The sequence below is a fragment of the Hyaena hyaena genome, unplaced genomic scaffold (assembly GCF_003009895.1).
Source record: "Hyaena hyaena isolate Hyena2069 unplaced genomic scaffold, ASM300989v1 scaffold_892, whole genome shotgun sequence".
Classification (NCBI taxonomy): Eukaryota; Metazoa; Chordata; class Mammalia; order Carnivora; family Hyaenidae; genus Hyaena; species Hyaena hyaena.
The window spans coordinates 741,939-759,169 of NW_024081509.1; the positions used below are offsets into that span (position 1 = coordinate 741,939).

At 41.4% G+C, this 17,231-nt stretch overlaps 1 protein-coding gene across 2 annotated transcripts in view; it reads right to left on the minus strand.

The window, feature by feature from the left end:
• CYFIP1 (cytoplasmic FMR1 interacting protein 1) overlaps positions 1-17,231 on the minus strand; it is a 91,505-nt gene that overhangs the window by 65,094 nt on the left and 9,180 nt on the right. The window contains exons 9-15 of one of the 2 annotated variants that reach the window (XM_039220246.1): positions 14,745-14,833; positions 11,982-12,099; positions 6,969-7,091; positions 5,786-5,911; positions 3,126-3,292; positions 1,788-1,935; positions 388-541 (exon numbers count right to left, since the gene is read on the minus strand). In XM_039220246.1, coding sequence (XP_039076177.1) covers positions 388-541; positions 1,788-1,935; positions 3,126-3,292; positions 5,786-5,911; positions 6,969-7,091; positions 11,982-12,099; positions 14,745-14,833 — 925 coding nt within the window. Of the gene's footprint in view, positions 1-387; positions 542-1,787; positions 1,936-3,125; positions 3,293-5,785; positions 5,912-6,968; positions 7,092-11,981; positions 12,100-14,744; positions 14,837-17,231 lie in introns of both variants that reach the window. The other variant, XM_039220245.1, reaches the window with a different exon arrangement.

Here is a 17,231-nt window from a genome sequence, read left to right on the forward strand (position 1 = left end):
GGTCAAGGTGATCTGCCACCTTCCACACATCACTGCTCATGGAGACTGTTTCTGATACTCATCACTATCTTGTTCTTGAGACAGGTGACAGATGACATTTGTCTGTGTTTCTAACCTTGTATGGGTTACAAAGGCTTTGCATTCAGGTTACAGAGCCAGCTGCAGGCCCAGGGCCCTCATCCTTCTAAGGGCCATGCCGCATGGAAGGAGCTCCACCGGCCGTGCATTTAAAGCAACAGGTGAGGAAATACCACAAAGGTTACAACACAGGTCACCGTCTGGGTGTGTGAGGGGACCACAGCAGGGGATGGTCAGCAGAAGCATTCTAGACGGTGTTAGCAGTGTTAGAACATGCTGGGCCAGACGCTGGTCAGCAGTAGCTCTTACCACTGAAATTTATCAAGTGAGTGTAGAAGAATGACTCTCGATGAAATTTTTCTATGTCCAATATGGTGGGCCCCTCAAGGCTACTTCTCAAGGTTTTCTTGGAACCACTTTTGTCTGCAATGAGGGACTCTAACATGGTTCTCACCATGTAAAGCTGCATTATCCAAGGAAACATTTGTGGGGAAGAAAATATACATGGCACATTAGTTACACCAAACTTAGATAAACCATAAGAGAAAGACTACTGTGCTATGTCCTGACCAGAGCCAGGCTGCAGCGGTAAGCCTACCACTATGCCAGCTCCTCAAAGTGGATCTGGGTGCCCATGTAAGTAGCCAAGTTGGTGCTGCCTGTGAGAAAGAATTTGTAATGGAGCAGTTCACCTCTGTGCCATAAATGTCAACAAGAAAAACAAATGATGTCTTACCACCAAAGGTTAAAAGAGGCGGATAGGTGTAGGACTGCCTCAGAAACGCGTTTACCACATGCAAGAGTCTTTCCATGCCCAAAGACTTGAGCTGCCTCAGCAGCTCGGCAGAGCTCAAGGACTCCGCCATGGTGCGCACCAGGTAGAGCTAGACATGGACAGATGGGGGAGAGGTGGGAGAGAGCCGTTAGTCACAGGACACACACATCATGGGGTAGGGAGACACACTTGGGAACGGAGGGTGGGGAGGGTGCATGCACACTGGACAGACTCAGGACAAGCATCTTCCTTGGGTGGGCCAACTGCCTTCCTCCCAGATATTTGAGAGGTTTCATTTATAGTCAACAACGTGCTTTGCTGGTAGTTCTCTGAAAGACTGGCAGAAGGGATTATAAAAGCCCCCAACAGATTAAGGATGAGTTAAGAAGTACTACATCCCAAAATGGGAAGAAAAAAGCAGAAGGACATATTAAATCAGATATGAGAGTCAGAATAAGACTGCTTTTGGGGATGAGGGAGCTGAGCATGGCAGGAAAGAGAACAAAAGTGGTAGCTTAAGACCAGGGATACAAAAAAGCTGTATTCTTAAATTTCTAAAAGTTTTATCTTCAGAAACAATCATTTTTAGGCCCAGTGTAAAAATTATAACCATACATTTAAGCACCCATCAGGAAACACAGTGTAAATAAGGACACACAGACTTTCACCCACATTTTTGTGATGGGAATTGATAAAGTCAAATTAAGTTCTGCACACAAATGATCAAATCAGAGAATCACAAGGATGTCTTAGCTAATGCTCCTGATTCACTTGGACAGGGAACCGAGGAGCAGAAAAGGCACAGGCAATACCTGATCATCTTGGGCAGACAGTGGTGATGTCATTTTACTCCCAGCCTTGCTTACCAACCCTCAGCTCTGGGTTAGCCCACTCAGGGGAACAGAGAGAGCAGGGGAGCAGGGAGGATGAAAACCTGCGTGCTGGAGGGTCCCACGGCACGCCGAGGTACTTTGATGTCAAAGCCACTCTTGGGGTCCTTCTCGCCCCGCAGGGCTGGATCATTGAAGGGCTCGTGCCCTGTCTCCCAGTCACACACGGTCTTCCTGATGGCCTGCAGGACACTAAACAGCCCCATCAAGTTATCAGTGAGGCATGGTGCACTTACAGCTTCAGGACTTTTATAATCACAGCATCTCCTCACCTAACACATAGCTGGAAAGCCAACTCGCACACTTGATTTCCCAGTGTGGGATGTGATAATGGACCAGTTCAAAGTGACATTATCTTTGGATAGATTGTTTTCTCTGATATTAGTAGCCCCAGAAGATCTGACTTAGCTGCAGTTTGCATCAATTAGCCTGGAAGTGATGTTTTATTTCCTGAACACTGAGTCATGCAAAGGGGAACAAGAGGACAAACCACAAACATCCACCCAGAGAGCTGAAACTCGACCTCCCTTGGCTGATTCCCTAACTTCTAAAGGATTATGTCACTAACACAACTGCAGGGACTGGGCCTATGTCTCAGACACATTTGGAACATGCTCCCATCCCACCATGTAGAGACCCCCCCCATAGGACACCACACTTGACAGATGTACCCATGTGCCTATCCTACCTTGTGGGGAAAGTTCTAGTTAAAACCTCAGTTACTCTTCGACAACACATTTCCCATGTGGTGAGCCTCCTATTATGGCAAGCGTGAGAAGACTCACAGTATAAAATTTTATTAATGCTAAAAATCATACCAAGCCAGGTGATAAACACATCAATCATCAAGAAAATGAAATCAATATACTTGTGAGTTCCTATAAGCTTCACCTTACATAAATGTCTCTGAAAAACAACTTTAAAAGGCTAAAATATTAAGAGAAAACTAGCTCAGTATCACTACAGAATATTTGCAATATCTATGTATCTTTCTGAACAATTTGTAGGACAGGCCAAAAAAAAAATACTTAAAGACAACACATTTTGAGATGGAAAATGTGATGCTGGGCTTCCTGTCCCCACAAGCCTAGTGATTAGAATCATCAAACAGATTTTGAGACACTCTCCTGCCCCAAGATAAATACACCCTTGTCCCTGTGGCTCCACTGCTCAGACATTCTGTAGTTGATTTATTGTATATTGTTCAGGTAAATAACTGGACCCATTGCATTACATTTAGAGGAAATTTATCAGAAGGCCATTTGGAGTTTGAATATAAATGCACTGAGCATATTTATGAAAATGTAACTATACAGTTTAAACTAAGCTGTTCTGTAGTTTTAGACTCTGAGCTCACAGAGAGGTATTACACTGAAGCTGACCTCTGGATGACATTCTTCTTCTTCTTGATGGCCTGCCTAAGCGGTTCCCGGAGGGTAACCTGGGAGAAGTCCTGCAGTGCAGCATAGACGGTGTGCCGGATGGCATGGTTGAACACACTCTCCATCCTGCCCATCAGCACCTGCAGGCCTTTGATCATGGCAATCACCTGCAGGGGGACACATGACTTTCAGTGTGGTGGAGGAGAACAGGCAATGGCTCTTTCTTAAGTGATGCCAAGTTGCACATGGAAGCTGCCTCCTTCTCATGCACAGTACCTCTCTCTCTGGCCTCCTATGTTACTGCTCTTAAGTTGCTGCCCTATAACTCTTCCTAGGAGCTCTGTCTCAGTAGATGTCCCTATGCCTGGGTCTGACTCGATCAGACCACGAGTGCCTTGAAGGCAGGGATGGATCTGCTTGGCTTGGCATGGAGCTAACAGAGAATTTGGTGACTGACTCAGAGCACTCCCAAATGCATAAAGGCACATGCCCTGTGAAGGACTTTAAAGGAAAAAGAACAAAAAAGATTCAGCAAAGCAAATATGTTATTAGTTGGAAAAGAAAAAAGAAGTTACAAGAGTTTTTAGCCCAAATTCCATTTGTTAAACAGTAACACCATGCTAAATTAATATGCATAGGGGCCCCTGGGTGGCTCAGTCGGTTAAGTGTCCGACTTCGGCTCAGGTCATGATCTCATGGTTTGTGGGTTCGAGCCCCACGTCGGGTTCTGTCCTGACAGCTAGCTCAGAGCCTGGAGCCTGTCTTTAGATTCTGTGACTCCCTCTCTCTCTGACCCTCCCCTGCTCACACTGTCTCTATCTCTCTTTCAAAAATAAAAAATAAATAAATAAGAGTTAATATGCATAAAAAGGCCTGGAAGAAACTATACTAAAATGCTTAAAGTTCATCTCTGTGGCAGCATCATGTACTGTCCTCACTACATATTCTTGTGTTCTATTTGTTTGCTTTATGGATTTGTTTGATGTTTCTGTGTTGCTTTTCTAATGAGAGAGAGGAGAAAAAAAGGAAATTTCTATTAAAAAAAAAAAAAAAAAAAGAGGCAAATGCCCCAATTCAAATTAGAAGTGAACTCAAGGAGCACCTGGGTGGCTCAGCTGGTTGAGCGTCAGACTTTGGCTCAGGTCATGATCTCCCTGAATAGGGCTCTGTACTGATGGCTCAGAACCTGGAGCCTGCTTCAGATTCTGTGTCTCCCTCTCTCTCTACTCCTCCCCCACTTGCACTCTCTCTCTCTCTCTGTGTCTCAAAAATGAATAAACGTTAAAAAATGTAAAAAAAAAAATTTTTTAATGGAAAATTGGGATAAACAACACTTTCATCATTTTCAGATGATTATATAGGTAGAAAATCTAATGGATAATGTATTACAATGAATAAATGAGTTTAGACAAGTTAATGGATATAAAGAAAAATACAAAAAATAATTTACATGTTAAATAGCAGTAACAAACATTTAGAAAAATTTTTAAATATACCATCTCATATCAAACACCTAGAAATAAAGCTAACAAAAGATGCAGAAGAGTTTTACAGATTATAAAAGAAATTAAAGAGAATCTAAATAAATGCAGGGATATACCATGTTCATAAAAGACTAAATATTCTAAATTTATCAATTCTCCCTAAAATGACCTATAGGTTTATTCATACACCCATAAAAAAATCCAACAGGTTTCACTGTGAGATATGAAAAAAATGATTCTAAAATTTATATTAAATACAAAGGGCAATAACAAAGGAACTCTTGAAGACAGAAAAGCATGCTTTACCTGACACAGAAAGTAATCAAGAAGTAAGGTGGTTTTAGAACAAGAATAAACCAATTAAATAATGGATTATAAAAGTGACCAGAACTACACCCATACATGAATGGTCACTTGATTGACAAGAAAGGTGGCAAGATGGAGCAGTAGGGGCAGAAGTGCTTTAAAAACTAACCTGGAGTGCAGGGGGTGGTGGGTGCAGGAGGGGCATGTATGTGACTCCTGAACTCAGGGTTGTGAGTTCGATTCCCACATTGGGTGTAGACATTACTTAAATAAATAAACTTAAAAATAAACTAACTTGGGATGAACTTCAGATCTAAGTGTGAAAGCCAGAATAATAAAACATCCAGAAAGCAGTGGAGGAGACTATCTTATATCCTTGGGTATGCAAAGTTTTCTTAAACAAGACCAAAAGAAAGTCCAACTACAAAAGAAAAGAAACTCGATGGCACTGAAATGAAGACCTTCCATTCATCAAAAGGTTCATGAAGACACTGCAGAGCTGAGGGAGCCACAGCCAACATATGTGAGAGCAAAGAGCTTGGAGACAACAGCTGGAAACACAGGGGCTCCTCTCTCTCAGACCACCAGAGTCAATATTTTGTTCCTCTTCTGTCCCCCCACGAAGATGTGCTCCACTCCCAGACAGTTGTGAGCAAACCCCTGATCTTCACAGGGACTATCAATGCAGAGACCAGGAACCCACATCCTATTTTATTGTTTTGCTGACAACTACAACAGATACAAAGGGTTGACCTATACAGAAGCAACAACATGAAACTGTATTGAATTTTACTCAAGATTCTGCCTCTGCTTTGAATGGGAAGACAGTCTGAGGCCAGAGCCAGAGGAGGAAAAGAAAGCAAACCTCACCTCCACCAGGGCAAACTTCTCTTCACTGGTATAGTTATAGCGGGTGGCACGCTCATACTCCTCAGCATTGTCGGGGCAGTCCTTGTTAGAGTACTTGTCCGTTGGGTGCACAAGTTTCCATGAATACTGGTGTGGTCAGAAAGAGGGAGACATCCACACTGAATGCAAGATGCTTATCTTCTGGTCTGACTGACAGCCATCACCAAAGTAACCAAAGGTCAGCCTTTTAATATTAGCTACATCTGAAAATCACACACATGCATGCATGCTCACACACACACACACACACACACACACACACACACGCAGTTCATCTCCATAAAACTGCAAAACATTCTAGCTTGTGACTTCAGGTTTAAGGAATATATCAGGTAAAATGTCCAGGATATTTTGTTTTGAATATCTAAAACTAGGCATTCAATCATCACCGTTTTTTAAAATCAGCCTTTCAAATGATTTTGTGCTCATCCAATTTAATAATTTTCTTCTAATCAAAGTATACAACAGGAGGGAAAATCTTCCAAAACTTATAGGTATCCAAATCTTCACATCACATCAGAAACTATTTTAGTAATGCTAAACAAAAGAATCCAATGGCTGGAACTCCACAGAGAAAGCATTACAAAAAAAATGAGAATTAGGGGTACCTGGACAGCTCAGTTAATTAAGCGTCCAACTCTTGATTTCGGCTCAGATCATGATCTCACAGTTTGTGAGACTGAGCCCTGCATTGGGCTCCATGGTGGGCATGGAACCTGCTTGGGGTTTTCTTTCTCTCTCTCTTTTTCTCTCTCACTTTGTCCCCCCCTTTTTGTCCCTCCCTTCCCTCTTTAAATAAATAAATAAATAAATAAATAAATAAATGGCATAAGAATTAAAAATCTTCATAATGGTACAAATTCTATCTCTATGTTTTAAAAGATAAGGCCCCTTTTTATAACACACAAATAAAATGTACTCTGAGCCATCTTAGGAACATTTAAACTGATATAAATTTTTATTCCTAGGGTCAAAGATAAAAGGCCAATTTGTCCTTCATCCAAAGACTAAAGTAAATGCAGAAAAAATACCATTTAGTCAATTTCTTGATGATTTTGGGGAGAAAAGCACTTGTAACCAACCAGGGGTAGATGTTCTTTCAGATCTCCACATTTCCAAATAGAAGTAAGTATAGGGTGCCTACCACTTCCATCACGTGAGCACTCCACTGCGATAGCAGCTGCAGGCCCTGAAGGGCCAAGTCAAAGAGTTTCCGGTACTCGGTGTCTGTCTTCTGAGTCTCCTGGCGGCCTGACCCTGTGACAACCTAGAACAGCACAGAAACATCAAGAAGTTGCCCTACATCTAGAAAAGTCACTTATGCATTTACCCCATGACCTATCAGACCTACCAGGAATCTACACTAAAGGTACATTTGCAAAACTACAGAATGATGTAGGCACATGAGCCCTACCTTGGCAAAAGGCTGGCAACAGTAGAGTCCTGATAATGAACATTCTGCAGCTCTCAAAGAAAAGAGACTGTCTCTGCAGACTGTGCTGGAGGGATCTCTAGGACATGGTGTTAAGAGAACCATGTGCACAGTTATGCTTCTACTTAGGCTAATAAAGGAAAACATGCACATCATGCTTATATCAAAAAATAAAAACATTTATTTTTTTAAATTTTTTTAATGTTTTATTTATTTTTGAGAGACAGAGTAAGAGAGAGAGAGTGAGCAAGTGAGCAGGGGAGGGGCAGAGAGGCAGGCACAGAATGTGAAGCAGGCTCCAGGTTCTGAGCTGTCAGCACAAAGCCCGATGCGGGGCTTGAACCACAAATCACGTGATCATAACCTGAACCAAAGGCTGATGCTTAACTGACTGAGCCACCCAGGTTCCCCAGAAAACTTGTATTTAAGAATGGTTACCTAAAGGGCAGGAAGGCACAGGAAGGAGAGGAATATACTTCCTTTTGTACATCTGACTTTGGAACCACATAAACATTTTATATAATTATGACAAAATTAAGTTATGGACAAAAGCAATCCCTAAAACTCAAAAGCAAAATGAAACAATGAATTAAAGTGTGTACTTGAAATGGGTCCATGACTGCACAGAGGAACGATGTAGTGCAGGTACCTGACAATAAGTTTTTTTATTACATTTTAAGTGCCCGGCATTAAGCTTTTGATTGCTGAGGCATCTATTTCAAAGTCATCCATCTACAATAAACACAGTACCAGCTACATAAGTAGATAAAGAGACAGGTAGCCCCACCTATGAAATTCCCCTTCTAGAAAGCTCTGGGTGACCTACATAACTCATCAATTGAGTGACCCCACTTTACTGCTCTCATTCCTGCTGTTATGTTTGAAATTTGTCAATAAAGAGTAAACCCATGAAATCCTAGGTACCCCACCCTGGACCCGAATAAAGACAGAGCTCAAGATCCACATTCCTCTACCTATTACTTCACTTTGTGGCCCCAGGTATGCCATGTGCCTTCCAGAACTTTGAGTACCTGTGCCTTTTCCCCCCAAAGTTCCCTAATGGTTGTTGCTGAGGTATATCTTGCAATCGAAGTAAGAACCACAAGGGCCTGTGCAGTCACAATATTGGCTCTGCTCAGAGAAATGTCTTTGGAGGCTGCCAAAGATAAGTGAGTCCCTCAGGTGTCTCTATCAATAGGCTAAGACCAACAAAAACAAACCACTTCAAGTGACTTTGAAAAACAATGATAGAAAGAAAGGAAGGAAGGAAGGAAGGAAGGAAGGAAGGTAGGAAGGAAGGAAGGAAGGAAGGAAGAAAGAAAAACAATGATTTGTTCTCTAACCCTAGAAGGAGAAAATCTAAGGACAAAATTAAAGAAAGAAATCTTAAGACAATTTTTAGTAATTATATTGTCATTATAATATAATAACATTACATATGACAATATATAATTATATTGTTTCTAGTAATTACATTGTTATTAGCAGTGCTGGTATTGCTATTTTTAAGACTGCTAAGTATATACTAAGATAAGACATCAATCAAAATATGCTATAGTCAAATTAAGAACCAGCATTTTCAGCATGAAAGGAAAAAAAAAAGAAACTGAAGTAGATTTACTTCAAAACAGTACTTATAAAAGTTTACCTTAGATGATGCTAGAGAATCAATGATTTGAAAATGTGATATACATAGCAAAGGAATCCAGCTCTGATCTATTTCTCCTTAAGGAATCATACATGCAGGGCAAGGCTCAACTATTAGGAGTTGAGAAGGAGTGAATGGACCATCATGCTGCAGCCCTAATGAATTCATACATTTGGCAGTGAACAGTGGTTGTCCATATCCCAGAGAGAGACAGCCAGACACTCTAGCAGCTAGTCTGCAATTAAGAGCCGGGTGGCCAGAAAGAATGGAACCAGAGTCTAATCAGGCTTCTGAAACTAATAACCAATGCCAAGGAAGCATAGGGGACAGAGGTCATAGTGATGAAGAAACAACAGGCAAGGTGAAGGCAAAGCACAAGCTTTTGTGTGTGACATTCTTCATGCACTCCTAGCTGCCCAAGAAAAAAGGAAGGGGAAAACAAGGGTTAACTGACAGAGATCACCATCATGTAGAACATGATTTTGCAACTGTCTCAATGATTTATAAGAAAAAAAGGTAATCTCTGGAACCTACAGACTCAATTTTCTGGAGCCCTAACATTACCCTCTCCTCCAAAGGAAAGAAAATCTTATGTAGGGGCACCTGGGTAGCTCAGTCAGTTAAACATCCAACTCTTGATTTCAGCTCAGGTCAAGATTTCACAGTTCATGAGATCAAGACCTGCGTCAGGCTCTACGCTGACAGCACAGAGCCTGCTTGGGATTCTCTCTTTCTCTCTCTGCCCCTCCCCTGTTTGCATGTGCACATACCCTCTCTCTTTCTCTGCACCTACCCTGCTCACATATGTACATGCATGTGCTCTCTCTCAAAATAAACTTAAAAAAAAAAAAAAAAGAAAGAAAATCTTATATAATCAGTCACTTCTTAAAACCCTAGGGCAGCTCTTTTTGCCCACGGGTCCTCCCTGTGCTTTAATAAAACCACCATTTTGCACCAAAGACATTTCAAAAATTCTTTCCTGGATGTTGGGTCTGAACCCCAACACTTCAAACCACATCAATGGCAAATGACACCACAGGGAGTGAGAGAGATGGAGGAGGGACACATCTTCAAAGAGACACACCAACCAACTACAGTATAAAAAACTTATTTGGATACCAAGGCAAACAAATTTGGAAAAATAAACCATTTGTGAGTCAAAAGAGGAAACTAAACAATGATTTTAATATTAAGGAATACTTGATTTTTTTAAGGTATGATAACAGTGCTACAGCCATGTTTAAAAAGGGCCCTTATCTCTGTAAGACACATGGGAAACCCAATGGAGAGGGTGGTTGGAAACTCTGATCTGTATACAGATCAGAAGCACATGGGTATGGAGTTGCTTTTGGGGGTAAAGAAAATGTTCCAATATGAACTATCATGGTAGTTACACAATTCAGTGAATAAACTAAAAACCTCTGAATTGTACACTTTATTTTTTTTTTAATTTTTAATGTTTTATTTTCATCTTTGAGAGAGAGACAGTATGAACAGGGGAGGGTCAGAGAGAGGGAGACACAGAATCTGAAGACAGGTCCCAGGCTCTGAGCTATCTGTCAGCACAGAGCCTGACGTGGGGCATGAACCCACAAACTGTGAGATCATGACTTGAGCCGAAGTTGGATGCTTAACTGACTGAGCCACCCAGGTGCCCCTGAATTGTACACCTTAAACTGTATAGTATGTGAATTAAATATCCATAAATCTGTTTAAAAAGAACCTGTGCAGGGGCACTTGGGTGGCTTAGTTGGTTAAGTGTCCAACTCTTGATCTCTGCTCAGCTCATGATCTCACAGTTCATGGGTTCAAGCCCCGCATCGGGCTCTGCGCTGATGGTATAAAGCTTGCTTGGGATTCTGTCTCTCATTCTCTCTCTCTGCTCCTCCCTCGCCTGTGTTCTCTCGCTCTCAAATAAATAAATAAACTTTATTTAAAAAACAAATGTGGGGTGCCTGGGTGACTCAGTTGGTTGAGCGTCCAACTTTGGCTCAGGTCATGATCTCACCACTTGTGGGTTCAAGCCCCGCATCGGGCTCTGTGCTGATGGCTCAGAGCCTAGAGCCTGCTTCCGATTCTGTGTCTCCCTCTCTCTCTGACCCTCCCCTGCTCATACTCTATCTCTCTCAAAAATGAATAAATGTTAAAAAATTTTTTTTAATTTGCAGCATTCAGAGATAGATCTCCTTTTTATTAAAACCTCACCATAATTAGAAAGGTACTACAACAGAAATCAGAGGAAAAACAGACAGGAACCATACATGCTGTCAAATGTGCCGATTTTTAGGGTACAAATCAATTCTACATGTTGTCTGAGGGTTTCCCAAGAGTTCAGTTTACAATTCTATCAACACAGCTGTCCTGAACCCCCACCCCATATCTATCCTGTGGACTATGCAGGTGGCTGGGGAAGGAGTGAGATAGTGCCTCCTCTCGGGGGAAGTGGCCACCAGGGGTCTGCTTGGAGTAAGCATAAGCTTACTTAGCCATTTGGACTATCTTTCAGTCATTCTGGTTTACATGATGGCTAGTGTTGTTGGGTGGGGGACAGGGGAATTCATTGCTCTACAGTAGGTGGGGCCAACACAGAGTCGTTGCCTCCAAATGTTAATGGTCCACCTGAGAATCCTGAGGAACCATACTCTCAAAAACCAGACCTGTGCATGTGGTCTCAAGTCTCCAGGTCCCTCTAAGACTATGCGTAGCACCTATATCATTGACTACTGATTGTCCCTGACCTTGTTGCCCTGCCTGCTCAGATGTGAGAAATTATATTCCCACTGCTCCTCTGGACTCAGAACTCTCTACTTCTGTCCACTCCACATACAGGCAGGGCTGGCCTGGAGCTATGCTTGGCAGATGGGAAAAATGTGACCAGCCCAAACAAGGACACAGAAAACCCAGCTGCAAAGCTGGAAGGAATTAAAAAGACCTATAGGGGAGACAGTACTTCCTTCTACCCCCAACTCCAGGCCCTCATATGGGCACCCAGGACATGTGCTCCCATCCAGTCAGAGGCTCCCTACACAGCTTTGGCCTTGGGTACCAGCACAGGCAGGCACAGAAGATCCACTTACCTCACTATTGCTGTAGCGAGCCAGCTCTGAGATAAAGCGCATGTGGTCCTCCCGGATCTGGATCATCTGCTCACAGATATTATACTGCGGGCTGCTGCTGGACGATGTGCACGTCCATCTGGCAGTGAAGGGAAAATGTGTGTTACTTGAAGGGGTACCTGCATAAGGCTTATGCATCATACTGCTGGGTGGCCAGGGACATAAGCACAGCATGCACACAGGAGGGCTCTCTGGTCCTGCATGCTGCCAAGGAGAAAGAGGCTCAGAGAGAATATGAATTCTCAGCATAGAAATAGTCAGCCAGCCACATTTCCCTGTGTTAGGGTCAGTGTTCTATTATCCAAGAACTGTGTTTTAGAAAAGGAATCATAATTTCTCCTTAATCAGCCAATTACTTTCAAAAAGCTGAGAGGTATTGCTGGATTTAGGATACTGCATCACCCTTGCAAGGATCCTTGACACATACTGCAGATTTGGTGGGAACTAAGATTTCTTTATTACTCACATGTGAAAACATAAGCTATAGTAGAAAACAAGTCAACCAAAGACTCGGAAACAAAAGTTACCCTCACTGGGAGTTGAAAACTGACATTACTTAGAAGTTAGACAGTCGACTTATGTGCACAACATACCATTTTAGCAGCAAACAGATAGTCAATTTAATGGCAAAGAAGTTTTTTAAGAATTAAAGCTGCTGAAGCTCTTAGGCAGAAAGCATGGACTCTGCGGCTCTGACCACTGTTCCCTCACACTCAGCACAGACACTCACCATGTTTTTAACAAGCTGGTCCTCTTTGCTTAAAGGGAAGGAATGCAGATTACCACTTTTCAAAATAATGGGTATACTCTCGCAAGCAGCAATCCTTTCTTACTTTCTGATTCCACTATAGGATGATGCAATGATTATGTTGGCATCATCCTAGGTGGCTCCCTGAGTCTGCAATGAGTACATAAGGCCCAGGTGCTAGACCAGGCTCCACCCTCAATACACCTTCCTCCCCTGCAGGATTCAAAATGCATGTCCACTTTAAGCAAGGCCCTGAAGCCCAGAACCTGACTGCTGACATCATACACTCTGGCTACTATTTCTGGACCCAGATGTTGGTGCAGGACTGGTAGGCTGGGCTCTCAAAGCTCACTGCTATCTGCTCAGGGACCTCCCAAGGTGGCTGTTAAATGCCTATTAACACCAGTTAAATGCTATTGACTTATAATAAATTATATTAAAAACAGAAACAAGCAAAATAAGTAAATAAGTAAATAAATACAGAAATAAGCATGCAAAACTCATTGTTTCCTTATTGTCTTACTGGTTTTACCATCACCTATCATCTAGAGCTCATCTGTGTCCATTAGGGTAGAAGCACTGTGTAATGGCATGCTACTAGAGTCGTCACAAGTTGTTAGTCTTAAGTCAGTCATGGTGGGAGTATTTACACCATGCAAATCAGCACATGTTCCAGATCAGAGCTTGAATTAATGCTGTTTCAGTTTAATGAACATAACTTAGAGGAGAATGAGACAGCACCTAACTAGATGGTATATCAAATTTAATGGTAAATTTTATTAGGAAATAAGCCAGCACAGACCTCAGCAAACTACAGCACAGACCAAACACAATCTGTGTTTGCATGGCCCTAGAGCCATACAAAATCGTACTTACATTATTGTTTTAAAAAAGCAACAATAGAAAAGAATACATGACATGTATCACATGTGGCCTGCAAAGCCTTAAAGTGTTTATAATTCAGCCTTTACAAAATAAGACTGCCGACCTCTTAATAAGCAGATGTAATCGATTTTTCAAAATCATGGCTATTTGCAACTGTAGGTTGGCTATGGGTACACACATTTGGCAAGAGTCAACAAAAACATCCTGTGAAGACTCAACTGGCTTTGTGGAATCTACAAAAAAAGAGTACGGTGTGTTTTTTTTAATCATCTGTAATTGTGAGCTACAGACCGTTTATGCCAGGGGCTGGCCAAATCTTTCTGTACAATGTCAGAAAGTAAATACTTGAGAATTTGTGGGCTACACTGTCTGTCACACAGGCATTGTCTTCTTAAAAGAAAAACAAAAGCAAAAACAAAAAAGAACCCTTTAAAAATATAAAGGCCAGAGTGGCTTAGTCAGTTAAGCTTTAGACTTCCATTCAGGTCATGATCTCAGGGTTCATGAGTTCAAGCCTTGCCCACATCAGGCTCTCTGCTATCAACACAGAGCCCATCAGATCCTCTGTCTCTCCCTCTCTCTTCTCTCTCTCTCAAAAATAAACAAACATTTAAAAAAATATATAAAGACCATTCACAGCAACAGAGATCTTACAAAAAGAGCCCTGGGTTGGATTTGGCCCTTTGGTGATAGCTTTATAAGCTCTGTAATATAAATGCAAACATCCCACTGCCAAGCAGGGCTAGTTGTTAAGCATTTACCAGCCTGCCACTTGTTTACACTTGGATATTCTCAGCGAGTTCTATCCAAAAGAACTCTCTGTGATGATGGAAAAGTTCTATAGCTGTGCTAACACAGCAGCCACTACTGAACATTTGAAATACAAATGTTCTAACTAAGAAAATAAATTGCATGTTTTAATAAATTTAAAAGTAAGCAGTCACAAGTGACAAGGCTACTATATTGGTTTTTGATTTGGGTTCCAGATGGTTAAAACTCTCAAAGGTGTTCTCTCTAGATAAATAAGTGTTATAAAACCACAATGAGAACAATTCAAGATCTTCCTACTAGACAACTCACTCTCCTCCTACCGAGATTTATTCTCCTCATAGTGGGCGCTGGTCTTGATGTATCTTGCCAGTTCTATTTGCATGTCACCAAACAGTGGAACAACCTGGAGCTGCTATATCCAAAGAACAAAAAAAAAATGAGGTCATTATGTATGTTTACTCACCAAATACAATCAATAAATAATGTTAGTAATTACTAAGGGCTGAATACTATCTCTGAAAATCATTAACTAGAAAAAAATTATAAGTAACTCACACATTCATTTTAAGAACAAAATACAATTTAAGAACCAACACTCGGAGTGCCTGGGTGGCTCAGTCGATTAAGCATCCAACTTATAGCTCAGGTCGTAATCTCACAGTTCATGAGTTTGAGCCCTGCGTCAGGCTCTGTGCTGACATCTTGGAGGCTGGAGCCTACTTCAGATTCTGTGTCTCCCTCTCTCTCTGCCCCTCCCCCACTCATGCTGTCTCTGTCTCTCAATAATAAATATTTAAAAAAAAACTTTTTTAAAAAGAACCAACATTCATAAAACCAGTTCAGATATTAAAATTAAACTACCTTGCTGCTAGAAACATGGTCATAAAAATATCAATTTGCAATTCTATTCGTTAGTAACAGAAAATTAAAATCTAAAGGGAAACAACTTACAATGGCATCAAAAAAACCTAAAAATACCTATGAATAAATCTAACAAAGTATGTACAAGACCTCTAAACAAAAATACTACCAAAAATTCTAGAGGATGTTTTAAAGTTCTAAGTAACTGGAGAAATATATCAGGTTCGTGTTTTGGAAGACTTGATACTTTTACTCCCTAAACTGAACTATAAATTCAATGGAATCCCAAACAATATTCCAAGAAGAGGGCGCCTGGGTGGCTCATTAAGTTGAGCATCCAACTTTGGCTCAGGTCATGATCTTATGGTTCTTGAGTTCAAGCCCCGTGCTGGACTCTATGCTGACAGCTTAGAGCCTGGAGCCTGCTTTTCAGATTCTGTGTCTCCCTCTCTGTCTCTCTCTGTCTCTCTCTCTCCCTCTCCCCCACCAGTGTTCTGTCTTTCTGTCTCTCAAGCTAAATAAACGTCAAAACAAAACAATATTCCAAGAAGAAAAACGGTTTGTAGGTAGTGTGTATATGTGTTTGTGTATATGGAAATTGGCAAACCAATTCTAAAGGGACAATACCGAAGATAATCTTGAAGAACATAACTTGAAGGCTTCCTGATAAGCACATCTGTTCTATGGAAAGCTACAGCAACTAAGACAGTGTTGCCCTGGAGCATGAATGGAAAGTAATGGAGCAGGACAGGAAATCTAAGACAGAATCACATATATATAGACACCTGCTTTATGACCCAGGCAACAATTCAGAGGAATGGGGGAAAAGATGACCTTTGCAATAAATGGACAGAGTCAACTGAGTACCCATAAGGGGAAAAAAGAATCCAAAAATGCAACCCCCTTCCTCACTCCCTACACAGAAGATAGGTCCAGGAGGATTATATCTAGATGGAAAAAGAAATAATGCTGCTTCTAGAAGGTAACAAGAAGAAAATTCTCATAAGCCTGCTTTATACAAAGATTTTTTTTTTAACATTTATTTAGTTTGAGAGAGAGAGACAGAAATTAAGTGGGGAGGGGCAGAGAGAGAAGGAGAGAGAATCCCAAGCAGGCTCCACACTGTCAGTGTAGAACTTGGCATGGGGCTCGATCCCATGAGCCATGAGATCATACCTGAGCCAAAACCAAGAGTCGGATGTTTAATCAACTGAGCCACTCAGGAACCCCTACAAAGATTTCTTAAAGTAGATATTAAAGATTGATATATTAGACTACATTAAAATTAACAACTTCTGTCCACCATATGACACCTTGAAGAAAGTGAAAAGGAGAGCCACACAGGGCAGAATGCATGTATCTTAGAATACATGTATCCAACAAAGAACATGTACCAGAATATATAATGAACTACAAATAATGGCGGAAGGGTGAGCCGGGTGGGGAGCAAGAAACTTGAAGTAACACTTCACAAGAGAACACAAAGAACTAAGAGACTAACAAGAGAACAAAAGAACAAAAAATTATCAGAGAAATATGAACTATACCACAAGGAAATGCCAGCCAAAAATATTTCAGTGATGTACCATCCTTTTGAGGATGCTCTTCCTCGAAAAAGTGACAGTGTCAAGTGTTGGCAAAGGACATAGAACAAGAGGAAGGCTCACACATAGCTGGTGGGAATGCAAATCAGCATAGCCATGTGGAAAATTGTTAGGCTACATCTAACATTGAAAATGTATATGCCTGTGGCCCCCAATCCTAGCCCTGGGCATACATATGTTCAACAGAATCATGCACAGACTTGCACTAAATCAAAGGAGTGCTGTTCATACCAGCCAAAACTCATGTCCATTACAGTAGAATGGATAACTAAGTTGAGGTATAATCACAAAATGGGCTGTGATACCACAATGAAAACCTAAGGACTACACCTGTAGGATCTC